Source organism: Rhea pennata, chromosome 10 (assembly GCF_028389875.1).
Source record: "Rhea pennata isolate bPtePen1 chromosome 10, bPtePen1.pri, whole genome shotgun sequence".
In the NCBI taxonomy this organism is placed as follows: domain Eukaryota; kingdom Metazoa; phylum Chordata; class Aves; order Rheiformes; family Rheidae; genus Rhea; species Rhea pennata.
The window spans coordinates 4867854-4894848 of NC_084672.1; the positions used below are offsets into that span (position 1 = coordinate 4867854).

The 26995-nt window shown below is 38.4% G+C and overlaps 2 protein-coding genes across 7 annotated transcripts in view; one reads left to right on the forward strand and one right to left on the reverse strand.

Moving 5' to 3' along the window:
* Positions 1 to 2910: 2910 nt before the first annotated feature.
* Positions 2911 to 19390, reverse strand: PGPEP1L (pyroglutamyl-peptidase I like). Of its 6 annotated transcripts, none has more exons than XM_062583826.1 (8): positions 19094 to 19260; positions 17315 to 17388; positions 16181 to 16279; positions 13701 to 13870; positions 11861 to 11913; positions 5035 to 5151; positions 4317 to 4543; positions 2911 to 3302 (listed from the first exon to the last, which is right to left on the reverse strand). In XM_062583826.1, exons 4-8 carry the CDS (start codon positions 13741 to 13743, stop codon positions 3116 to 3118), a joined length of 627 nt encoding a protein of 208 aa, XP_062439810.1. In that variant the 5' UTR covers positions 13744 to 13870; positions 16181 to 16279; positions 17315 to 17388; positions 19094 to 19260; the 3' UTR covers positions 2911 to 3115. The 6 variants fall into 6 exon arrangements, with proteins under 6 accessions (XP_062439810.1, XP_062439809.1, XP_062439807.1 ...); XM_062583825.1 differs by having other exon boundaries at positions 16177 to 16279; XM_062583823.1 differs by lacking the exons at positions 16181 to 16279; positions 19094 to 19260 and adding an exon at positions 19310 to 19390.
* The window catches only part of LOC134144683 (protein FAM169B-like), an 89087-nt gene continuing 81038 nt past the window's right edge, over positions 18947 to 26995 (forward strand). The window contains 1 exon segment of the mRNA XM_062583821.1: positions 18947 to 19003. Within this exon segment, the coding sequence (XP_062439805.1) occupies positions 18967 to 19003 (37 nt within the window). The 5' untranslated portion in view covers positions 18947 to 18966.

Sequence of the window (26995 nt, forward strand, 5' to 3'; positions counted from 1 at the left end):
CTATCACTAGTTTGTGTGTGTGTATATGCGTGCGTTCATCTTTTTTTGTATGCGTTACGTTGATTAGTAATCCATTAGCATTTTCAATAGGGCTTTAAGTCCAGTAGATTACGGGTAGTCAGTTGACGAAGATCTGGTTTACAAGAACTAATTAAATGTTTCATTGCATTTTGTAAGTACATAGAATAATTTTATAAAATGTTTGTAGTTTATAAATGCCTAAAATATAATTTAAGGGCACTTTTCTGTGTCTGTGTGTGGGTGTGTCTGTATGTGATCAGTTTTTTTTTTTGATGGTACCAGTTTACTAGCTAGCTTTACAATATGCCAAAAAGGATCGCTAACTTGTCCAATTCATGGCTCGTCCCTCTCCCCCTTCCCGCCCAAGCTTTGTGTCCCAGTATACAGCGAATGAATAAAGAAGTTGGGGAAATGTTCTGTATCTTCAGTATCCTGGTCTTCCAGAGCCCTCTGGTTGGGGTGGGATCATCTTAACTGGTCATTTCACTTTACTGTATAGTGCAGTAACTTAATGGATTACAAGAACCTCACTGGTTGCAGAAACGGAATGGGCTTTGCTGCTACACAGTGTCACTTGTGTTATTCAGGACCTGTTTTGTTGTTGCCAGGTGGTTTGAAGGATACGAATGCGTAACAAAGAGAGGGAAGGCAGTTTCTGCCATTACTGCTGAAGAATTCTTTACAGATTTCTTACTGCTTTAAAAGGTTGTGTGCAGCCTCTACAGATAGTGAACACCATTTAAAGCTTTGTTGAAATGAACAAGGTAGGATCCCTATTTATTTTTATTTAAGAATATTGAAGATCCCTTCCCCCCACCCTAAATTTGACTAATGGCATTTTTAAAGGGTTATGAGGGTTTAGATGCTGTTTAAAAACCAGCTCTTCTGTTTTCTAAACCAGTGAGGTTTGAGATGAAAGGATTGGCCAGAGTTTGTCTACCTCTGGGACAAAAACAAAACTAGAAAGCGCTAAGGAATGGATGCAGTTGCAAATACAACATTTTCCAAGTTTTCTTGTTTAAATTTTTTAAAAGAAAATTAAACAATAACATGGCCAATTTATTACATAAAAAGACTTGCTGTGTATAAATTATTCCTAAAGAAATTCCTGTGTTTATATTAAAATGAATCAGTAGATAAAAACAATTTCAAAATGTTTTTGTATATTCTGTTGTAAGAATTTATTCCTGTTATTGCGATATACTCGGGATTCTTTACATTATGAAAAAAAGAAACTTTGTCTATTTTGAATGGCTGAAGCTAAGGCTCCTTTAGTTTCTCTTACTCTGCTTTTTTCTAGTAGTTTCAGTACTACATGATTTAAGTTAAATAAAAGAATTCTGTATGCATTTGTCTGCTTTTGACTTTGTTGTTCCTTATGCAAAGCCAGTAAAAGTTAGAAAACCCAGAGTAAATCTTTTTGTTCCCCCCTCCACCCTTTTGGCTATATTTACTTGAGTAACTGAATAAATCTTACTGGGCTTTGTTTTCATCCAGTGGCACTGAGCTTGTGGCTCCTTTTTCGATGGGGCTTTTGAGTCTGGTTTTGCAGTAGGTATTTCCTTGAATAAGGTAAGCATTTTGATTTATCTATTTAAAATAAACCCTTTCATTTACACGTACGGCAATCCGTTGATGAGGCATTCAGTCATCCAGCGTATGGTTATCAGTTTTCTACAAAGGATGTTGGAAAAGGCGGTGGCAAGAAAACTAGCACTATCTTGGCATTTCCAATTCTTCTGACCCTTGTCATCAAAGTGTTCGCATAAGATAAGGCACAGTAGTGGCCTGAAGTTTGATCAGATGTCTGTGCTGTTAGGTTTGTCTGTTGTCTTTTCTACTGACGCTGAAGCTCAAGGAATGGGCTTTTGTTTCCCTTGGAGAAATAGCAGATGTCTGCATTAAGGTGCTGCTGTTCTGTTCCAATGACTGTTTTTGAAAAACACCTGCTAATTTTATCTTCTTGTCTGTCGTGCTGCTAGCAAAATTATCAAGGAGAACGTGGTAAAGTTTCCTGTGTGCTAAAGAGGATTTGCTGGACACCTTCTTCTTACCCACCTTAATAGCATAGTAGCGTACTTTTGCATTTAGCTGTGTTTGAGACATGGAGGAGCCAGGCTTGGCAGGGGAGAAGCATAGAAGTGATCTGTCAGTGTCCAATTCCAAGTTTTACAACTTGGGATCTCATTTGGTTCCTATTTTGTAAGTAGGATAGTGTGCCATAACACATTCCACAGCACAGCGCTTCAATAACTGCCTTTCTCGGGACAAGTTAAGCTTTTCGATTTTGATCTATAAATCCCTGAATAGCCATGACCCATTCTACTAAAAGGCTGTCTTCTCTGTGCTGAGCATTGTGGAAGGACTATGGCATATTCCTTTGGGACAGATGTTGAGAATTTGGGTAAGTGTTGTTTTCAGGAAGTTGAAACCCAGATTACTAAAGGCATTAGAGTTTTTTCTTTTTTTAAGTCACCACAGTTCCACACTCTTCCGATGTGGAAACCAGCATTTACAGCATACCTCTCAGAGATGATTTTAAAACCTCATGTAACAGAATCCTTGCATGTGTTTTGGTTCTCCCCCCCTCCCCCCCATTTAGTTTTTGTGAGGGCATTTTGTATAGCTGAACTATCTCACTGGAGGATGCAGAGAATTTCTGTTATATCCATCCTGTGCTGAATGTCCTTACAGCTGTAAGCATGCATCTTGATCTAACAAGGCTGTAGTATTGTCTTTCTACTCATCAGAACTGGGATTAAGCATCCACAATATTTTTGTACCTGCATTTTTTTTTTTTTGCTTTTTAAAGATTTTAGAAAATGTACAACATAATTCAAGTCTTAATTTCACATGCCTTCTTAAATATGAAGCAACCATATTTTATCATTTTTAGTAGTGCAAACTGTCAATCATTTGCTTTATTCTCAAGCTTTTTACACTAGAGAGAGATGTAAACAGTTGTTTGCTTTATGTAAGAAGATTTCACTGAAAATAACATAACATAAAATCCTTTTATCTAAGTAAGGGTTTTAAATAATCTTCAGAGATACTTTGTTTAAAATATAAGGAATTGTATCCTAAGAAATATTAGTTACTTCTCTAAATGAACTTTCTTACTCTCTTCTACACACTGTTTTAACATTTCTAAGATAATTATCTGTAATGCTTTTCCTAGAAAGTCTGCCGTTACCCATTTGGATAATGGAGGTACATGGATGAAAGCTGCTCTTCCATTGCCATAATACAGAGAAGTGTAATAAGTGTAATCACAGATGTACCTGCAGTACACAACAGAAAAACAGAAACATGCATTAAGGAAAAGTAAACCTGATTAAATTTAAATATACTTTAAGTAGCCAAACCAGATCTGATTAAGGAAATTATTAGAAACTTATTTGCTTAGTGAGTAAAGGAATTGCAGAAATAAAACAAGTTAGAGAATCAAATATTCTTTATCTGATGGTTTGGTTTCTCAGACACCTACCCAGAAGGAATTAAATAAAAAAATCACAGTATATGCAATCTTTTTTAGGCTTCTATAAGCTAAGTCAGAGGAGAAAATTAGTGCAGCCCACTGGAACTATATCCATGCCATTATAATGGATTAATTAAAGGTTTTGTGGGGGTCATTCTATATCAACGTTTTTAATTTGGAGACCCAAATCCTGAAAATAAAGGTTAAGATTAGCTGATTTATTTTTTATAGGTCTTTTTCTGTTTTCTTTGCTTTCTTTTTAAAGGAAGACTACCTTACAAGAAAAACACTTCAGTACCACCAAGAACACCTAATGAGATCACAGACATCTTTCTAAAGGTGTCTGTAATTGCTCTTCCGTGTTGTTGTTGTTGTTCTGTTTAGGTATTTATGTTTTGTATCCCTCCCAGTTGGGAAAAATAGAATAGATTAAAACCTGCTACTACTCAGTATTCCTTTCAGACTACTGAAAGGAATACTTCCAGTATTCCTGAAATTCTGAAACAATTCCAGTAGACCTGCACTACAGGAGGTCTACTGGAGTTGCTAATCATAGGGTGTGCTATGTTGAAACTTGTTTCTTCTGGAATTCACACATCTGTGGAAAAACATCTACAGGCTGCAGTTTTTTGAAAGAAAACTTCTTTACATAAAATTTATATTTGTCCCAATTTCATGCTGGTGCCCCTCTGAAGATTAAGCTTTAAAGTGATTTTGGTTTAAAGCTTTAAAGTCATTGTAAAGATCTTTCAAAGTGAAATTAACTGATAGAATTACTTCTAGTTTTACTGTGAGACTCTTGATATGGAATGTTTACCTTCCTGCATCTCTGGAAAAGATTATATCAATCCCTTCCACTGAATTGTTTTTCCAGATAGTCTTCATATTAATTGTAGATTCAATCTTTTCCGGACCATCTAGCATGCAACAGCCACCTTCTGGGTGAAAACCACAAGCATCCATCTCTTGGTAGCCTTTGTTCTTCCCACACTGCTCAAGGATGATTGCTTTGGTGGATGAAGCCAGCCCAACATGAACAGTAAGCTTTTTTTCCCACCAGAGTGAATAACAGGAAATTAAAAGAGAGAAATGTTTTTAAAAATATGTAATGCAATAGTGCCAAGCATTATGTGAAATACTAGCTTCAAGGTAGGGAGTCTTGCTGTAGCTCATACCTAAAGAGAACTTTGATAACAGATTATAAATGAGAGCAAAATAGTACTTCAGTTTGTTTTTGTTGTGTCTAGTTAGCTCAGGACTTCAGAGCTACAGTACCTTTTTCACAATTCATGGCTGATCTTTTTCTTTGTTCTGCATGCAATTATGCTATTAAAATGGCACAAGGTTAAAACAGCATGCTAATTATTGTGTGCTCTGATTTCAACTTGAAACCTTTATCACAGTTTTAATAGTCACTTCACAGAGTTGTCTTGATGTACATCTTGTGCAGTACTCCTTTGGAGATCTTTTTAAAGATCCTCTCAGTGTTATTCAGAAATGAAGAAGAAAATTTGTCTAACTGTGTAATTACTCACCAGTGGCTGAAGAGTTGTCCATATCTTGAAGACTCTCTCCTTTACTTTTTGATAAACCACTGGCAGCTGCATAATATGGAGATCTATGTTTTTACCAAGGCCTTGCTTGGACAGCTCCTATATAAAAAAGCAGCACAGACTTGCAAGAGCACTGGATTTCTCAGACTGTGATAAAGAAACCAGACTTTTATCCAACTGTGAAAACACATGAAAGAGTGATGTAATGCTGCCTATCCCTATAGTTTGCAAACAGTGATCTGCAGTGAAATCCAGTTGTGTTGTTGTATCTCTCCTTTTTTTAATTGAAAGAAACTATAATGTGCTAAATACTTTTCTAATGTCACTTCCATGTAAGCCGTTGTATTTTCCAAAGAGATGCTCAGTCTCCAATGGGTGGAATTGGTTTATGTAATTCTTATTGCTTAGAGACTGGTCCATGGGGAACCACAAATAAACCAGGATGTTTTAGTAAAGGTTCACACTGAAAACACAATCTTTGATATAGGTAAGAACTGTTCTTCTGAAAGACCTAGGAGTTAAAGCTGTGCTTCTGAAGAGACACAAATGAGGGAGAATTCACATTAGTTGTCCACTCAAGCAGCATGCAATATTCTGGCTTGATATAGTCCACGTTGCCTCTGCTAGAGATGACCCTGTCAACATGAGGAAGGTCACATTTAGAATGGATTTACTTTCTTTCTGGTCTTGAATATGTTTCTCTTATAAAACAAGGAAAAGCCAGCTTTTGGGATGAGATTTCTCTGTCATATATGTAGAGCTGAAGTTCCACAAGCGGCCTTTTCCCAAAGGAAACAAAAGCTATGCCCAGGATTGAGGTGAGAGAAACAAAGGCATCCTTTAAAGCAAGATACTGGCCAGATGGTTAGCAGATGTTCTGGAGAATTGTCAAGGACGAACGCAGAAATGACTTGAAAATATTTTGTCACTGGAATAGGCCTAATGAACTAGATTTCTAAGCAGAAAGCATGCAATGTCAGGATGCAGAAGGAATACATCTGAAGTAGAAAGGTTTGTCCTAGAAAAGTTGGATGTTGCAAGAAAATCCCTATTGCATATAGGTAAATAGACCACTACCAACGGAGTACGCATGAAGCTTCTGAGGAGGAGAGACAGCAAGATGTCTGCAGCAGAGGTAGCAGATTGGGCCAAGAAACCTGTAACTCTTTTTTTTCTTTAATGTCATTGTCTTCTCAAGCTTTCATTTCTCAATAGTGAAGATTGTGTGGATGGGGCCCACAGTTCTATGCTGTGTTAACTGGGAAGTTTGCCCTTCAACACTGGCTTCCTATATAAACTGGTCCAATTTTCTTGTCAGCGGAAACATTGATTAGCTGTGCTCAATAAACTATTTGACACAAGCAAGGAAACAATGCCTGCAGGGAAGTAAACACATTTAGAGAACACTGCCAGTCTTTTTTCCTCTGGGCACTGACAGTCTTTGAGAGGCCATTGCATCATCTTGCTGAAGAATGCAGTACTCTCTTAGCTTCCAAAAAGAAAACCCCAGCTGTTCCACAATTAGCATTTTATTTTCTAAAATATTTTTAATTTTAACATTTAATGAGATTCTTCCTTCTGAATTGTAAAGCTTGGAGAACTTGACCAGCTGCAACTTTGTTGCAGAATGTGGGATCCAAAGGAAGGGCAGTTAGAGTTGTCAGGCTGTTCCCTTGTGCTCTCTGAATTGACATAGCCAAGTCCATTCCTGCTATTGCTATTTGTCAAAGGAGAAACATCCAGGGACATGCTTTGTGCAGGACAAAAACAGAAACTGGTCAAGAGAAAAGTGCTGAGAATTTGTGTTAAAGGAAGATAAAATTTGCTACATCCTAAGTAATTCCAGCATGTTATCAATAAAGTACATTACTTTGGTCTCTAAGAACCCTAACCATGGACATGTACCCCATTAGATCAGATAATAGGCAAACGCAGAATAAACAAATAAGTTGCTACTTGTCTCAAGTAACTCTCAGCCTTAACCAAAACCATTTTAGCATCCAAAATAAGAGACTGAAGATGGATAAAGATGACTGTACCTGAAAACAAAGAGCTGACACTGATGAGTTTATTCAGTTAATACTGAATAAACAAGTGTCTCTTTTGTAGTTGAAATGGCAAAGGAGATTTTAAAAGAGGACAAAGGTTTTGGAGAATGTTTTTAATGGGAAAACTGGTTCAAAAGTCATAGTCCTGGTTCATCAGATTTCTGGCCCATGTTCTTATGTAATTCTCTTCAAAGAAGAGTGATTGGGATAAAAAAGTTGAGCTCAGGTGCTGTGGTTATATATTACATAAAGTATTACAAGCATCTTGAACTTCTAGAAAACTCCAGAAACCTTTGCTGAGTTTGTAAGATTTGATTGACAGGAAGTTCTTTTTTTCTGCATGTGTTATTTTTTGAACTACATTTGGAAAAGGCTTGTGTTGATGCTGAAAGAAGAAAAATGAAAGTATCGGTTGACCCAGACCCTGCAAGTATGTTGCAAAGCAAAGTTTATTTTAAATCCTGCAGATACATTTTTAAAGCTTTTTTAAAGAAAGTAAGAAAGCTTCAGAACAGAAATGCAGGAACTAAACAGCAATATCACCTTGGTTTCACAGAAGATGAAACTAAAGCAGAGAAAGATTAAATGACAAATTTCCAAGGACCACATGGTCACTGGTGGGATGAAAAATTGCACACAGAGATCTGATCCTCATCTCCTGCTAGCAAATGTAGTTCCCAGAAGTAGTTAGAAATGTGACTTGTTCTTTGCACCAACAGTTTAATTACTATGAAAGTTACCACTTGACTTACATTTGTATCCTATTAGCTGGAGACTTTGACCTTGATGGTAGATTGCCCTGATAGGATATTTAGCTACCAAGTGCCAGACACAGAAGCCTCTGGAGGAGACAAAGACACAGGATCAGATCAAGGGTTATTAGGTGGGATCATCAATCTGTAATATCAAATAAATAATTCAAAGGATTCATGAGGGTCCCATGAGGTGCTTAAGTGCTAACACATCGCAGTGCCTCAGTGTGATCTGTCAGCAAATGCAGAGTATTCTGTGCTGTTTTCCTTGAAAGAGAGAATGCTCTCCATTCCAGGAGTTAAAAGGTGCTGCTAGTGAAGTTTTTGTGCATATTTTAGGAGGGTATTTCAGGTGAATGGAGTTATGGAAACCATGAAAAACTTAGTGAGACAGACTTCTGGAAGAGAAGCTGTCTTTGTAATGCTAGACAATCATTCATGTTGGGCCGTGTGAGCGTGTCTATAAAAACTCTGAAGCTTTTCTCAATGACCCTGAATTGACAGGTTCATCTGTGCTTTCAGTTCCTTTTGATTATCCTTTTCCCTAAACTCTCAGTTGGGGTACTTACTCAAGAATGAGGAATCTCTGCATGTGATGCTGATGGATGCCTTGGGATGCCTTGTGCGTGAATCATCTTGTGCTGTGATGAGAACTTGGATTCATGCAAACACAACAGATGCTCTTCACATGCTCTGAATATTTTATTTGCATATTATAAGACAGGCAATGAAGAACAGTGTGTTGCTATGTAGTATCAATAAGAAATTCAAAAATCCAGGACAATAACTCTTTCTAAACCAGGGGTTAAAGATTTGGAGAATCGTGTTAGTATTTATCATCTGAGTCCTTGGGATGTTAAGAAATGGAAATTGATGTATCCACCAAAAGCAGAGTAGTAATTAATTAAGTTGTAAGAGAAACAGTATCCCACAACTAATTTTCTGAGAGCCCAATGAAAAGCATGGAAGTGATGGAATAGGCTGTGCTGTGCTCACTGGATGGAACTCTGATCCCTTCTGCAGCAAGAAGAGAGGTTCAGGAAAACTGCTGACCTCATCAGAGGGCAGAGTGCAAGAGCTGCCAGCCTGGTGGAGAGAAGCTGGCAATAGGGACCTTAAGGAAGCAGATCTGTGTAAGAGTGGGTACTGGCCACACAAGGAAAGCCATTGTTCTTGGGTCAAGAAGACTCCATTCCAAAAGGCATGAAAGATGCTTTGAGGATTAGGACCGTGGGACTGCTAATGCAGACTTTTACAGGATTTGGGACACTTCTGGTGCGAGGACTCTCCTGGGATGTGTATTCTTAATGTGTTTAGTACCAGTGTTAGAACACCTCTGTGACTGCCCTGGTATCGACCAGGGTTTTGATGCAAATCCAGTTCATCTTGAGGTAGTAGTTAGTGATGTTCTGGATAATGTTACATAAACATTAAGCCTTGGTAATCATGTTCAGTACCACTGGTCTGGCTGTTAAATACTTTCTTGATGAAGAGTTTGAGTGTACTCTTCCATGGTTCTCAGAAAAGAGACTCAGCAGGAGGACTTCATGTCACTTTAGCGATCCATGCAGGAACCTCAAGCCAAGTCAGGATTATTTCCAGATGTAAGTATGAAATTTTTGCTATCTTTTATATATGTGTAGAAACTTCCTGAAGACCATAGGGCTACTCATGCAAACAATGCCAATGGAACAATAGCATTAGATTGTTATTTAGCACAGACAGACAGGCCTATCAAAGTTACTTTCTGATTTGCAGCAGATTTCCCTGAATTGTCTGGATAAACCACTTTTCACAGGGAATAAGTAACCAAAGCAGCATCACCAGCATGAATACAAATTAATTCCATGCCCAGGGTGTTACATCAGAGGGAAATGGATTTGTTCTCCTCCAAACACAAGGACTAACATCTGTTTCATTATGGAATGCCGTAGCCATTGTTATGTAACTTCCTGACATAGCTAAAGCACATGACGTTAGAAAAAAACTCATCTCATTAGTGCATTTTAGCTTCAGGTTGTTTTGCTTGTGGATAAAGAACATGCTTTATTTTCAACCAGAAGATGGTATGGCATCCAAAATTAGAACCAGTCAGGAGATAATGAGAAGGAACATTTTCAACTGACAAATATTTGTGGTTTAGGGCACATGTCAAGTGGGAGTTGAGATAATTTATGGGTCTTCTGGGATGACTGGGGTGTGGAAAGCTATAACGGAAGTATTTTTGTCTCTTGTTAGCCTACAGGGATACCATCCCTCATGACTTTGAGTAGGTAATGGATTTATTCTTCCAAGCCCAAATGGCACTCACCATCCCCCACCCAATGATACTAGCATAAAAAGTCAGTCTTTATGGGGTAGTGGAGTAACTATAGCTTTGGTCTTTGGAAAAATTTACCAACTCCTTGTTTTTCAATAGTCTTGGCTTGACTGCACTTTGTTTTCAAGTCAGATTTTCAGTAGTTGTCACTAAAATTTCTAGTACAGTTAGGTCCTGTAGGGTCATCACCTCTCTATCATTACTAATTGTTTCTTAAAGCTGCCTTTTTCATTCCAGTGTCTAAATGAATTTAAATATTTATAGGCTTGTATCAGCTTCCTTCATAGACCATAGTCTCCTTAGGTTCTTTTCAATTTTTTGCTTTCCATTTTCACCAATATTCTCTGCTGTTTCTTGCAGATATTGGACCAGTCTTCTAATCCAGTTTTACTATTGTGAGTGTTCTTCAGCTTCTTTCAGATTTCATTTTGTACTTTGGAATTGATAACTTAAGAGCATCTTTCATATAAGTTCTTAACTGTACTCATAAATACCTTATAAGAGTAACAGAACCAAGGAATGGCCATCGTCTGTGCTAGAAAGTCTCAGAAATTGTATTGAATGCAACCTGCATGCGACTTGTACACATGCTCAACAAATCGCTGCAGCTGTTCCTACTATTTAAACATATGCGCTATGACCTTTCCCACTTCAGATTGATCTATAGTATTAAAATACCAAACTGGCAAATTATTTCATTGTAACAGACATTCTTACATACATAGGTATTTTTTTTTTGCAAGATATAATTAAAAAGAGAGAAGTTGCATAAATTAATTTAGTTAATTTTTAAAAAACAAGCAATCTTGTTCCTGAATAAAAATATACAATTTAATGATCTACTTGTGAAAATTTCTGGTGTGGGCCAGGAAATATGAGTTCACACAAATATTAATTTGAAGATAAACAAAGAATTGTAACAGAAAGGTTTATGCTGAAAGCTAGGAATCCAAATCATGTCTTTGTATGACCCAGGTTAATTTCTTCTAATATATATATTCAGGAAATAAGCGGGAATTTTCAAGACTGCATCCCATGCATGGTTTTATTTATATATATTTATATATATATATTACGTATTTATACACACACACACATGCACACGCACGTGGTTGCTGTTGAAAGAGTCAAGATACGTGGAGGGAGAAGAAATACCTGAATGACTTTGTTTTCTATTTTAACTGTAGACTTCACTGTCACTTGAAAGTGAAAGGTAAAACCGAGATATGAAGGCAGACTTAGACCTGACATGCTTTCAGTTATGTGTTCCAGAAGTAGGCAATAGAAACTCCACAGGCTATGCCTGTACAAAAAGGAAATCACTGTACATAGACATGGTAAAATGAATTGTAATATAGGATGATTAGTTTATGAGAGACAGACACAATCTGTGGCATATTTACAGGCATGGCACCCTGGGAAAAAAAAAAAAAAAAAAAAGACTTTCTTCTTTTATCAAGAGTAATAGTTTGAGAAGTGCTTAAATCACTAGACATTCTTACAAATGAAACAATATATTTCATTTCTTAATTATCTTCCCTCCACAATGGAGAGTCTATTCCAAGAGGCATAGTTCTACTTAATGACACATAAGAAAGTAACTTTCTTGCAGGGAATGGAAAGTCTGGAAACAGTTTGTATTCAGATTTCCACAAAATAAAACAGCTCCCCCCCTTTTTAATGCTTACCTTCACTGCTTCCCAGCTAGAATTAACCAGGTATTGTCTAAAAGGACCAAAACCTGAAGACAAAGGAAAGTGCTTTTAAACTATGCTTGCAGTGCAATTGTAGATTAGATGCCTGACATGTATGCACTCCCATATTTGTTCTTTATCTTGGAATTTTTAGTTATAGAGTTGACTTCTTTTGACAGTATTTGGCCTTATAACACTTAAGGGAATGGTATGTCCTTTTTTTCATGTGTTTTAGTGTAAGAACTGCTCCTACAGTTTGTATACATGTGAAGGCTCCCTCACAGGAAAAGCCTAATTGAAATTGGTAAATGTTTTGGAGCCATTAGGACATATAAATAATGATTTGGAGAAAGGCTCATCAGCTATAGAATCACCACTACAAAATAAATTGGTGTTATAACTATTCCCAGGTCACAGTCAGTGTATCATAGGCAGGTTTCTCATTGTTAAAGCTCAGGAGGATAAAGGCTTGTACATTTCATGAAAATTTTTAAAAGAATAAAACTTGATTTCGTTTGTAATTTTTTTCCGCAATGAAATACATGCATTTCAGTGGTGGCCATAAGAAACTGTTCTGTGAAAACTGAAATGCTTACAGCAACTTGGAGAGGCAACTAGTTGAGTATTATTAGGCACTATATAATAAACTGGGCTCACTGCCAGCAGATTTATATTATGAGCAGGTGAAAATGTGACAGAGGCATGCTGTGATAATATCTGTAATAGCTTAAAGATGCACTGGTGTGTCCAATGGGATACACTAGTCTAAAACTATTTGAACAAGTAGATTTCTGCACCTAAATAGCTGTATAAGAGGAGGAAAAAACTAATAATGTGCTAAGGAGTGTTCCCACCAAGAGCAAGGATGGTTAATGCCATAGAAGAGAGAGAACCAGGTTGTAAGCCTTTCAAGAGGTCAGCAAATGTCTCTTGCTCTCTCCTGCTTTCTCATTCAGTTCAACTGCAGTAATGTTTGCAGAGAGCCAGACTTGTTCTGCCCATCTTGGAGCTATTAAAAAAGGGGAGGGGGGTTAATTGAAAACAGCAAGATGCAAATCTCTTTGATGTAGCTTCAACCTCTACTATGTCCTCGGATGACCTGTAGTGGAAAATTATCCAGCAACTCACATGTCAAGGTATGTGTAATGATTGCCTTTAGATGAGCCAGTGGCAACAAGAGGAACAGCGAGTAGCAGCATTCCTTAAGAGTTTTAACCTTTTAAAGCTCAGAAGTTTCTAGCTGGTGGTTCTGCCACTGTGATTCAGCATTAGTTACGGCCAGCAAGAAAAACTCCGAATTTGGTCCCTTGGGATGCATGTTCAGGCATGTTCTTTCGATATATTTAACCGTCTAGTTTAGCAGTGATGAGGCAGCATCTCCTGTTTAAATTTCCCTTACCTTGCCATGAAACTGAGACCCTGAAATTTGCCATGTGTTGCTCTAATTCTGGACACTGACTGTGTGACATTGTGATGCAACCTGGTTTTCTTGCTTCAGAGCTCCTTTTGGTAAACTTTATCTAATACTAGCCTACACTGCCTTGAGCTACATGGTTTGGATTGGAGAGAACATCAACAAAGATTAAAACAAGGACAGAATGAACAACAAATCAAACTGGATGGTAATAAAGAGGGCAGAGTACAGTCTGTTTCCTCTGACATGCATCTGATTTTCTTAGGAAGGCACAGCAACAAGTTATTTTCCATTTGGAATTGTTAGTATGACCATTTGCTACTGTTTTTCCCTCTAGGGAACTGTTTATGACAAAGATCAAGCATGTGTGCATACCATGTCTAGCTAAAAGAAAAAGAAAATAAAAAATGAAAATCTTACCAGTTACAACCACAGTGTTGGAATTTGAATCCATGAAATCCATGCTTCAGAATGTGATTTCTGGTCGTCTTTCAGTTCCCAACAACAGTATTATAGTTCATGCATCTGTGGCAAACTTCCTCATTTGGGGCTCCCTTTTTTCTTCAAACTGTTCTGAAACATCCAAGTTTCTATTGGAGGAAGAAAAAGTTTTCATAAAACAGATGTGTCTGGATTCACATGACAGGGATGATCTGTGATTCATGTAACTCTTCCAAAGTGAAAATTGTTATGTCTCTGCATTAAGAATAGAAGTCTGACTGACTGACTGGGACTGCCCAAAACTTTTTTTCATTCTTCACACATGCAATAGCATTTAAGAAGAACAGGAAAGGCTTAAAGAAACTTTTTGAAAAAATATCCAGCAACATTTTGCCTCAGCAACCTGTTTCTACAAGCAAGCAGAAAAATAATTGGATCGGTTTTATTATATGTCTATGGATATTCTGGTTTATTTTTAGCACAGTTGTAATTTACTTTAATCAAGATGAATTACTTAACTACAACAATGTATCTGTCAGTTTCCATCATACTTAGACTTTTTTAATGACTTGAACACCAGGACAACTTTGCCATTTCTTGTCATAGCAGTTAGATAACTCATTAATTTTGAAGTTTACGTTATGCCTTTTATTAAAGAGGCTGAGTACCTTACACTTTTAAAAATAAACATAAATAAGAAAATGATATAATTTGCTAAAGTAAAACATTTACTTGGTAATATCCACAAATGCATAACACTGTTACAAAATGTCACTCAAACTTGCAAGGTCAAAGGAACTCTAGAAGCTGGGTTATAACTTGCTGTAACTGGTGAACTTAATAGCTGGTCTACCCTCATTAATTTGAAATGCAAGAATCAACAGGGGGCCTAAAATCAAAACATATGCACACTGTCACTGCCCAAAACAAAAGCATACAAAAGTCCTCTTGGAAATCATAACTATGTGGGCAGAGGGTTTTGCTGGGTCTTGTTTTGAGTAGGAAGTGTGTGAGAGAGAGGAGAAATAAACTAAGAATAGAAAGCCACTATATAGTCACAGGAGAGTTGGTAATTATGAGACCTTAAGAAAAAGTATCTGAAGAAATCTCTTGGATTGGGTGGCGGCTGAAAGAGTTTGGAGCTTATAAAATGTGTTTCTGTCATCAGAATTCTTCTGTGCTGAGAAAAAGGGGAACTGATACAGTCTTTTGAATAAAAAGGGCACCAATTCCACCATCTCTTTTTCCTCTAAGACAACGTACAAAAATTTAAATTTTACGAGCCACCAAGGCTGAGTTACTAGTACAGTAAACATAGAATGGTTTGCAGCTTTAAATAAGGCAAAACTTGCCACTGACATCAGTGAGTTTCATATAAAATTCTATAATTTTCATTGTCTTATGTCAATTAAGATTTTTACCAACGAATTTTTCCTATGTTATCAGCTAGTAAAACCTTTGCTGTCATACTGAACAGCATGATCACATCTGTTATTTCAGATTTATACATTTTTTAAAAACCTTGAGAAATATTGTTAACTAAAAAAATCCAAGACTTGTCTTCTACAGGGTGAACAAAGCATCCATGAGGAATAAAACAAGAAAAAGGATTAAAGCAAGGCCTACATTTACTTTATTAGTTTCCTCCACAAGAAATTATGACACTGTTTTGTCTGGGAAATATAGCTACTTTATGGGTATACATGAAGGGTATTGCTTGAATGCTGTGAAATACTAGGTATTTTATTAAATACTCTTGTGTAGATACATGTACATTAGATCCATGCACCCTGAAACAAAAGACTTCATCCATTCAGATTGCAGTGCTGGTTTTCAGAGTTTTCATAATGGCAATAGAGAGCAGAAAAAATACAGACCAAGGAAGATTATCAGTATTTATTTTCACTATCCAGTAAGAAAAAGTTAATAGAATTTTTTAGGTGGGTGGGGAGGAGAAATACCCTAAACCACTATCTAATGACTCATCAGTTAAGTATTGTCTTCAGCAGTTAAGTTAGTTCCTAACCATGAATGCAAGATTGCTGATTTGATAGTAAAGATTTTGAGTCCTGTGATGTTACATACTTGTGCAAATGTGGGAGGAATGCCAGTGGTTTGGACAAACCAGAAATCTGTAGTGTACTAACATGCATTTTTGCATTGACTTTGTGGATTGTTTCTTTTCATGAGCGTTATATGTATGCTAATATGTCTGGAGGAATAATGCATATGTTGTAGCTATATGTACATTATTTATGTTAAATTTCTACAACAAGTGGGAAGAACAGATACAGTGGCTTCAAAAAAAGTCTGTTTCTGTTTAGGAAGTTCTTCAGAGAACTTTCTTCAGAGAAATGAAACCTTTTCCCTTTCCCTAACATTGCCTCAGCTAAAGTTGAAACAACTCTTGAAACTCTCAAGACAGTATGACTGTGGCTTTTATATTAGCACTTACATACGTGTATGTATGTCCATAATGGGATTCGAAAGTCACTGAATGTTTGAGGTCTCTGCAAATTCAGCTCATTATCCATAATTAAGAAACCAAGCCCTGGATACTTGAAGGCAAAACACAGACAAGGCAGACTCAGCTAAATTCTCTGTTTCTCTTCTTGCTGTACAGAAGTATAATTGGCATGGCATTCATCTTTAGGTAAAGAAGAAACTAAAAAATATCAATTATGAAAACCTTGATTATTGTCACAAACATTTTACTGTACGTTTGCCTGCTTTACAAGAAGAAAAAAAAATTTTTGAACTGCTGAGTTAGAGAAAAATACCTTTTTGCAAATGCATTCTGACCATATTGCAGAACTACCAGAACACTGTTTGAATGGCTTTTTAGTATTGAAATTAACAAGAACTGGAATATGGCCCTTCATTTAGAAACAGCTCTTTAATTTTTACCTCTTTTATTATTACTTGCATGTAGATTTTTATTTCTTGTTATTGGCAGGCACTGACCAACTTGTTAAACTGTTAAGTGGAAATGTTTCACATATTCAAATTTTTATCTAAACTGTCCAACATTTAATGAGATGAGCAAAAAATCAAGCTTTTATGCCATTTAACATTAAACAATTACAGGACTTTAAATAAAAGTTTCAGAATCTACCACTCTATCTTTCTTTTTCATTCTAATAAAAATAAATGATCCTCAGTAAAGACTGAAGATGGTCTTTAGGTAGATGGAATGCAATGTCACAAAACCAGATGTGACAAACATTTCAGCGTAAAGTGTGCTGCACCCTATGGCCTCTTCTGTAACAAACCCCACTGAAATGAGAAATGGAAAAACATAACTGCAATCTCATTTAAGTTCTTTTGGCTAGACTGTGTTACGCGTTCCACTGTGTTGCCTCATTTATATTAGTTATTCTATAGTTGATAGTGTTGATAGAGAGCCAGTGCTTAGCAATAATGGAAAATACAAATTATGTATAAAATTAATGTAGGCAAGCTGCTGGCAAACTTGCCATTTCACTTCTAGAATTCTGGTAGTATTAATATAACTGTAATCAGTGTGCGAAGATACATTTCTTTTAAAATTTCAAATTCTGTATTACAGTTTAATAAAAGGAAAAAGTACTTACTTCAGCAGAAGCGGATGTAACCCACCATCAATGGGACGCTTTTGTTTAGGCTTAATTTACCACACATAAAAAGACTGCAAACAGGATACAAACAACTTGAGTAAATAATTTTTTTTTTAGCTAATATGCAAAATAGCTAGCTAGGTCTAACAGACTCCTAAGCTAACCAGTATTATGCATATCACTCCTGATAAGAAAAATGTTGAGGCTTGGCTGGCTGTAAAGATTTCAGTTCAGTGGGGAAAGGCTGGTCCCTGCCATTCCTTAAAAGGATCTGATCAGCATTGCTGAATTGTTTTTTGATTTTCTGCTTTTTTTCTTACATCTTTTAAGTATCTTTTCTCTTGAAGCTAACTACTGCTATCCCAACAATGACACTTGTCTTTCATGGCTTTAGGTCATGTAGTTCCTTATAGCTTAACAACGTCCTCAGTGAAAATCAATTAACGTCATTGCTATATCAAATCAGGCCATGGATCATGGACAGTCAAACCTCTGGGCTGAGTTACACATCACACTTGGGAACTGGTGTCAGATACAGGGTTTTAAGTGACTGCAAGAACGGGCCAAAAACCCGCTAATGTGCTGTAAAGAGTGTTTGTGTGGTACTTGCTTGAGAGTGTGACCATACAGGCTGGGCTTGCTTTGTTCAGAAGAGAAAATAAAATATAAATCTGCTTTACTAAGTTTTCTAAAGTACTTGAGAGGATTATCAACCTTACAAGAGTTTTCAGTCATTCTGCTTTTTGGCAGGGAACAGAGTGAATCCCAGGAATGCAACGTCCTTAAGTCACTTTCTCAAAATGTTGTCTCCAATTGACTGAAAACACTGGGGCTTTCAGGTATACAGGTGTATCGGCATGTTTTTTCTTTTATGAAGACAAGCTGCTCTTTCCACATACTCAGCATCTTTTATTTTGATAATTGTGCCTGCTATTTTAGAAATAATTAAGCAATTGTACAACCTTAGAGTAAGAGGATGGCTCCCAGGGGTCGGAACACCTGGGTTCTATTTTCTACTTTTGAGAACTGTGTATTCTTTTAATCTTTGTACTTCCACTTTATGGTTTAAAATAATGAACAGCAGGCTGCTTGCCTGGGTTTTCCAAAGCCCCCGTTCGTGTTGACAGCAATTGTTACGGTGCGTGGCTCAAGAGCGCTGCAAACATGCCATTTTTGTACTTATTTTCCCTTGTAAGCCTTCTGCCTCTGCCACCTGAGTTTAAAAGAAATGGCATTAGCTGTATGATGTTTTTGTCATTCTGGCCCTTTTCAATGAGCGCACACCTGAGTTTAGAACTTCTGCTTGGAGTTAAGATAAAATTATTTGCTGAAGGCGACAGCCCCCATGGTGGAGCAGAGGGGCTGTCTCCGCTCAGGAACTGCTGCTCGGCTGCTTATCGTGACCTCCCCTGTTCTTTTGTTTCCCCAGCCGCCACGACGACCCTCCCGCCCTTTCCACGGCCGCTTTTCCTGTCAGCAAAACCCCGGTTCGGCGCGGAGCAGCCGTGGGCCCCAACGGCTGCGCCCCCAACGGCTGCGCCCCCAACGGCTGCGCCCCCAACGGCTGCGCCCCCAACGGCTGCGCCCCCAACGGCTGCCTCAGGGATGCCCGGGGCGGGGCGGGCTCCCGAGCCCGCCCAGAGGACGTAATGGAGGCCGAGGGAGGAGGAGCCGGAGCCGCCGCTGGTAAGAGGGTGGGAGAGCACTCGCACGCCGCCTCCTTCCCCCCCCCTCTCCCTCCCAACCCGGCGAGGAGCCGCCCGCCGCTCCCCTCACGCGCGGCGGCAGCTGCCCTGCTGGCTTCGCCTCCGTCTCCCTCGTCGTTGCTGGCACACGGCGGCCCCTCAGGCCGGGCCGGTTCGCTGTCGCGCAGCCCGCCGCGGCTGCCCGGGGGCGCCGGCTCCTGTGAGGAGCGGGGCGGGCGCCAGCCGCCTGCCCCTGCGCCGCCCTGTAATGGCGGGCTCCCCGCGGCGCCCGCTTTCCAGAAGCTACCAGAGCGCGACGCGGAACGTAACGGGCCATTCCCGGAAAACTTGGCTCGGTCGCCTGTGGTCGGGGTTGCCGGAGCCTGGCTGTTGACTGCGCTGTGCCCCCGGGTGCTGTTTGTCACAGAATGGCTCCTCCCGAGGGAGGCACCTCTGGAGATGGGCCAGCCCAACCGCCCTGCTCGAAGCAGGCTTGACGGCAGCTGGTTGCTGTAGCTCTTGTCCCCTTTCCTAAGTGCGCAGGTAACTTCCCTCCCCCCCCCCAAGATTTTAGGGTAGTCCAAACTTACTCTGAGGTAGAGAGGAACTGGCCCTTGATTTGTGTCAGCTTGGGTTCAGCAGCTGATGCTAGTAAAGGGGCTCATCTCCAAGCAGCTGTTTCTAGGGTGGATTTAGAGTTGTATCTGCAAAGATGATGGGGTTTTTTGTTTTAATGGATAAGTATTTGAGAGCTCATAAGGAACAGAGGGAATACGGGGTAAAAATCTTTTTAAGTCTAAAGCTCAGGCTTCATCTTAAAAATGTCTTTGTCCAGAGTGAGCTAAAATGTAGTTTAACAGGGACAGAGGGAGCAATAAATTGGTTGCCTTTTGACCAGAAAAGAATAATTACTTGGATTGTTTTGGTGTAGAGAGGAGGTATAAAAAGCTTCATTTCCTGCAGAGTATTTATCCTTTCTTTGGAAAGGGTGTTTGCTAAAAATACTCCTTGGTGATCATGAGATGCCTGTAAAACAATAAATATATGCTCTCAGAAGATATATTTTAGGAAAAAGTTCACCCCTTATTTGCTTTCAGGAAAGTTAATTTACTGGTGTTTCTGGTGGTAGGCAAAGAGCTGCTCCAAGCAGAGGCCAGCAGGAGTAAATCAACCATTCAGTACATGGTGGAATTTCAGTGCTTTGAAAAGGATAGAAAGATAGATGTTAAGTTAGTAGTCAAACTACCACTCTCCCAACTCGTGGTGCTTGGCAAGGGATCCGGTTTTAGGACAGGTGGGTCTCATGCACACACACAGTAGTGGATTTCCAAGGGAGTCAGGTGTGCGTAGTGTTCCTGGTTTATATTTGACTAGGAGCACTTATTTGGATAAGGGCCCGTTTCATCATCTCAGTTACCTTTTACACTGCTTTCCCTCCTGCTCTGTTTTTGTACTCTTTCTTAATTTGTCACGCTAGCAGGTAAATGGAGAGAAAGTGAATTTATCTTCTGAAATGCATTTTAAGTTGCTGCCATTTATGTAAAGCACCTACTTCATCCCCTTCACTAAAATAATGATGTTGTTCATTAGTTCCTCTAGCTGCTCATGGCTAAATGCACTGTAGTCAGATTGCTCTGTTTTTTCCTTCCTATTAGGCACTTATGAAAGTCAAACGTTTATAGTAGTGTTTTGGTGGTTTTCCTTTGGAAGACTCTCAGTTCTGATGTTTTTAAATAAAATATCTCTAGATGAATGAGACTTTTGTGTGTGTGTCTAGGCAAGCACTGTATTGCTGGTGTTTCAGGTACTCCGCTTTTCTTCTTTTCCACAGGACTTTTTTCATTGCACTGAAGTTGAGTGTTTAGAATAGTTCTCCCGTTCTCTTCCTCTTCTGGAACAGGTGTTGTTGTTTTTAGGTATTGTCTGAATTTTGGCTTTGTTATTTAACTGGGTATCCTTGTATTTAAAATAATTATCTGGCAATTGGCAATAGGTTGAATATACAGCCAACTTCAAAAGCGTATTGGAGCTAGCCCATAGCTCTTCTGATGCAAATGGTGCTTTTCAGTTTATGTCCTTCTGTAATCGAGATGCTGCAACTCTACATGTCCTTGAGGTCTACTCCTGTAACTGTCTTTCACAAAGCAAGATTGCTTAGATGTGCAGGGTTTCTGAAGCTCCTGTATAGGTCCTATGCAAACTACTGTTGAGAAGCAGACCAGCCTCTGACCTAGTGTTTGGGATTCTTGTTTTAAATACAGCCTTGCCACAAGTTCTTTTTGATTTCAGAGCATTTTCAGAGTCAGATTTGTATGTGTTCACCATCTAGCAGCAAGGCTAGGAAGAACACTTCAATGATTTACAGCACTTATGAGACTCTGCAGTCTAAGAAATAATGAATTACCGGATGACAAACCTGTACATCTAATTTAACAATTGCAGTAATGGAGCCTTAAATTTCCATCTGCCTCTCTAGGAAACCTCTACCCTTCCACCCCCCCCCCCCCGCCATGTTAATCAGCTAAGTTTAAAAGCACGAGATCTGCAGCACAGTAGGTAGGAACTCAACATTCTGGTAGTATAGATACACATCGCGATGCGGCCTCAAAATCTAGAGGAGGCTCCTCAAAGCTGTACTTCTTCATTACAGCTAGACTCTTACCTATGCGATGGGTAGAATTTTGCTCAGTGAGGAATGCACACCTCTAAGAACTAAGGGCTGTAATAACCTCACTTTCCATGCCATATGCAAGGCATATTACTGTAACCTGGCTTTCTTTAGAGCATAAATACATATTTATTTTAGAAGGAAAGCAGGAAACAAAATCCTTTTAAGCTACTTCCCTCAAAGGAAAAAGGACACTCCAAAACCCAGTAAACAAACCTGAGTCCTTTTCCATAATGAAACATTGCAGGGAACGTACTCCTTCCCTTGAAGGAGAGAGCATTAGAGAACAAACAACTCAAGAGGAAGGCTAGCTTATTTCCATTTTGAAGTGGGAGGTGTGCAGACGTTTGAGAGTATTGTATAAGAACCTGTGTAGAGCGGGGTAGTATGTATTTTCTGCTCTGTGTAATGGTGGCAAAACAAGAGAGTCCCAAGCACTTCTAGTGGCAGTTCACAGTTGTTGTATGTTGTCCTTGCAAAATGATTGGCATACCCCAGGTTGTACACATCCGATGTAAACTGTGTCCAACTTGGTTACTGAGAGGTCTGTGGATGCTTTAAGATGTTGTGTTTGTAACCTTTGAAGTTGCTGTCTGGTGACTGGTCTTTATAGTATTACTGACAACAGATGGCAAATGGCTCTGCTGATGTAATTCTTGCTAGTCTTTCATTCCTGTGACGTACCACAGTTTCAGAATCTCAGAAAGTGCCTCTGTATTTTTCCTATGTAATGATTCCAAGCCAAACTAAATAAAAACATTTTATTTTATTCAGATTCCCATAGTGTCATGTGATGTTTTTGTAACGATTGCCTTGCAGCAGTTTCGGATAAGTGCATGTTTGGTAGCAATTTAAGACCAGCGTCCTTTTAAGTAATGCTTATTAGTACATAACAGATGCCATTTAGAAACATTATGCCTTTTAACAGGCTCTGCTTTTAGACTGCATGTTCTCATTCCAGGCAGACTGTGTATCAAGCAAGCTCGGAGGTATGCTGTCATTTATGCAAAGCCTAAGTCAAGTTTTCTGCTCTGAAGTCAAGCCATGTGTTTTTCCTTGTTTCTTCCATTCTGGTCATAGCTGCCTTGCTGTGTTCCTCCCCCAAGTCCTATCTTTGGCTGATTGTCAAACCATTACAATCAAAACCTTTTGCATATTTAACCACCAGCAGTGGTTTCCTTTGTCCTTACAGAAGAGTCTATGTAAACTGAATTTAAACAATCTCAGCTTTACTGTCAAGAGCATAGCAAACACAGAATTAGCCCTCTTTTGCCAGCCTGTCCTTCTCTACTTCTTGCTCCTCTTAAAAGAAAAGAGGAAAAAGGAAACGCAGAGCCGTGCTGATTTTGGAGCACCCTCAAAGACGAGCAGAATAGCTGAAACAATAAGACAGAGAGACAGCAGAGAGAGATGTTTACATATTTCTTCCACTACATGCAGCTGTTTGTTAAAGCAAGAAGTTCAAGACAGGCTAAGAGACTTGTGATAGCTAGTGCAGGTGATGTATTAATTTGCAATCATACAATAAATCTAGCAATGTGGGAATTACTGTTTTCTTCCATTTTTTGCTAAAATTAATTTCCTTACTTTGATATCAATTTGGCTTTACAAACTGCTTCTTGAAAGTAATTTAGGTAAAGGCTGCTGAGCTTTGTTAGGCAGACTTATAAACCCTCCTAATGAGAGCAGTAGATATGTCAGAGATACAAAGCATTTTTGACTGAAATTATGGGGAATTTGAGACTGATTGATATACCTGAAAATCTGGCCACTTGTCTCTTCCTTTGCGGACTCTTCTCCTTTTTGAGTGAAAAATAGGGCTTTCAGGTACCTTTGCTGGGCCACACATACTGCTATAGTTTGTATGAAATGAAGATACGGGCAGCATGCAGCACCTGGGGCCTTAGGTTCCCCACACCAGTTTTGAATGATGATGGTAGTAGTGTAATATATTCAGTGTAATACTTGGAATGCTAGTCCTGATCCAAGCTGGTGAGGGTGAGTGTTTCAGCAATGATTTTAAAAGTTTCCTGGTCTTAAAATAGAGATATTTTCTAAAACTGTCCAGATTGGCAATCTTTCTGGCTTTCCCACTTGGGATGAAATCATCTTCATGTTAGACCATTTTCCAAACTCAGTTTTCCTTTCCTATCTTTTCCCTATTTCTTCTTTATCACTACAGGTGACATTGCTTTCCTCTTTTTCCTCTTTTCCCTTAGTTTATGGAATGACTTTTAGCTAAAGTGTCCTCCCTTTACCGAGAGTTGAATTAACTCTATCTACATTTGATCCTGTGATTCCTTAAAGCTTTGCTGTTGTTCAGTAAATTCTTTCATATTCCATTCAAATTAGACATTTTGAATAAAAGAATATTTCAGTGATACAATTCATTGTCATTCTGGCCCTTCCATTTCTTCTTTGCTTCGATTCTGAGTCATACTCAGATTTCAGGTCAGGTCTGATCTGCCTTTTGCTGGCATTATATTTTAGTTACGGGTGTGATGAGGTGAGATGTAGCACTGACAAAGCTGTGCTGGGAGAAGCCCTTGATATGGACGCAGTTGTACAGGAAAAAGTCATTTTTGCCTGTATATTTTATTTGTTTCAGATGGAGGTAGACAAATAGTTAAAATGACAAAGTTAAGCGTTTTTCTTGCATATGCCGAATCCTCACCAAGATTACCACCACTGTCTAGGTAGATTGATAGTAGACTCTTCTAGGAACATTACAACCCATATCTTGTTTGTATCAAAGAGAGAACATATTAAGAACTCAGTCTGATGGTCACAGGTTCAGAGATATAAGCAGCAATCCCACTGAATCAATGAAATTTCCTTGAGGAAAACCTGATGCGAACAGGAACCTTAAAATCTTTGTTCATTACAGTCCCAAATTCCACTTCTCTCGAGGACTACATCTTTGAGTTATTTTGTAATCTCTTACCCTTCTTTTTTTGCATCTGAACTCTGAAAGAGAGAGTTAAATGTGCAGGAGTATCAATTCCTGGTATGTGTTAGTTACAGCTGATAGCATTTCCCTAGTTTAAGAATATGTTACAGTTTTTATTTGTAAAGTCTCTTTCTGGGCTGTAATATCTCAGCTTTTTTCAATTACAGTAGGTTAGAACTTTGTGCAAAATGTGTCAGTCCAGATGTTGCATTCTGTCAATGATATGACAGGGGGTAGTCTGTTTGCACAGATTTATTTTAATTTATCTCTGCTATGAGTTGGCTGTGGCTTTATTTTTATAAACATAATGCTGCTAAAGATCCATCTGAGGACAAATATATAGATTTGGAAGCTGCTTGCTGAAACTTTTGATATGGGAGTAGTGCAGGTTAATGCCATTATGTGATCCCTTCAATGTTCACCCATTTTCTCAAATTGAAAGCATTTAATGTGGGTTCACCTAGATGAATTTGCAAAAAGAGCTAAATAATTAAATCAGTTATTTGGTTGCATCATGTGCTACTTTCCGTTTCACAAGCCCCTGATTACTCTTCTGATTTTTGGAAAATAAATAGCACATGTGACTTACAGACCTAAGTCATAAGCCTTCAAAGCCTGTTGAATTGCCTGAAAATTGAAGCTGATTGACATTTTTCAGTATTAGGCTTTTCTAGTCTGTGCCAGTGCTCATCTACATTCTGCTAAGTATAGATGTATACTTACAGATTTTTTTTTCCTTCTTCCTAAGGTAGAATTAAAAGTGTATTAACAGGAGTTGGATGGCTAATATGATAGCTTCCTGCATTTGAGGTGCCTAACCTTTGGTCTGCCCTCCATTTGTTTGAGTGATAAAATTTGCAGTAATACATGTATAGCTGCAGTTGAACTTATGTACTTAAGCTGTTTGGTTTCTTAATTGGGAATACGATTAGGATTATTTATTGTCTTTACACTTCTGCCTTCACTTACTGAATCTATAGCAGAAGCTTACTTGCTGTCAGAAGCATGTATTTTGTCTTCTGAAGCTCTCCTCAGCATTTGAATTTGGATAGAATAATAAATAATACACGAATGATGTTTCTGGGTCGAAACCTGGAAGACCATTAATGCCAATCCATTTTTTTGTCCTGTGTGTTTCCAGAATGATTGTTCTGTTAGTAGTAGTGAAAAGTAATGCAGTAGGGAAGAACATTGTTTTCATTAATGATATACAGCATGTGGTTAAGGACTGCCTTGCCATGTTGGACAGATACCACACCACAGCATTTGCCCACTAGCTTCATTGCCACCACACATTGTTATGATGTTACTGAAGTTTCACTTACACTAGAACTTGGTTTTTTGACACATACTTGCTCAATTAAGTTCAGGATATGAGAGTCAGGTTCTGCATGTACTCCTGGGAACGTGCCAAAGACCTCTTCCTTCCTTTGAAAGGTTAAACAAATATGGTTGTCTAATGATAACCACATGCGTAGTACTGTGCAAGCTCATTTAAAGGGAGAAAACTTGTTAAGTGCTGCTCTTTAACACAAAACTCCCACTCCTGTGAATGGAAAACCCTTTTTGTTATATGTATTCAATTTAGAAAATAATAAAATGTTACCATGTTACATAAGATAGTGCCTTTCTATCATAGGCACTGTCTCATGATTTTGCTGCCATAGTATGGCAGTGGCAGTCCACAGGGAAACAGAGAGCAATTTATGTTATATGACTTCTTTACCTTTTATATGGTGTGACTTCACAGGCACTGATCAGCAAAACGTAGTCACACCCGTTTGATGTGGTAGATAAGGCGCATACTTAACTGATAAGAAACCAGACAGAAAATGAAGTGATTTGTTGGGGGCCACAATCTTAGGAGTTCTGGTTTCAGTTGCGTGATTTAATTGCAAGAGCATTCCCACTAAATATTAACAGGATACGTAGTCTTTTTGTGTTGGTGTACATATGTTTGTTTCATATCACAAAGTGTTTTCAATTAAAAAAATGTTGAAAATACTTCTTAGACAAAAAAACTCCTGATACTGTCAGAAACACTTAACATCTGCTGAAGTTTTTTAAAATTGTGAAATACAAAGCCAATAAATAAATTAAACCAGCACTACCACCACAAGCATTAAAAATGGCAAAATTGACTGAAAATGACATTTGAAAGTTAAAAATGTTATGCTCTTTTTATTATGCTTTATTTCTGAGCCAGTCAAAATCACACAAGTATTTTTCCTTCTCTTGCAGGTAAATGAATGTAATAATGGTATATGTTCTCACTGGCACAAAGATGCCCAGTCCAGATACAAATCACGTGGTGACTGATGGCTCTTATGTAAGGATATATTTCTTAATAGATGCACGTAGTATAATTCTCTTTG

Bases quoted from the DNA above. Each gene is read 5' to 3' on its own strand.
- PGPEP1L (XM_062583823.1), bottom strand. From the start codon at position 13,743: ATGGATTTCATGGATTCAAATTCCAACACTGTGGTTGTAACTG. The intron at 11,914-13,700 runs GTAAGATTTTCA...CTTTGTCTTCAG, and splicing joins CAACACTGTGGTTGTAACTG to GTTTTGGTCCTTTTAGACAA. The intron at 5,152-11,860 runs GTAAGCATTAAA...TTTTTTATATAG, and splicing joins CTAGCTGGGAAGCAGTGAAG to GAGCTGTCCAAGCAAGGCCT.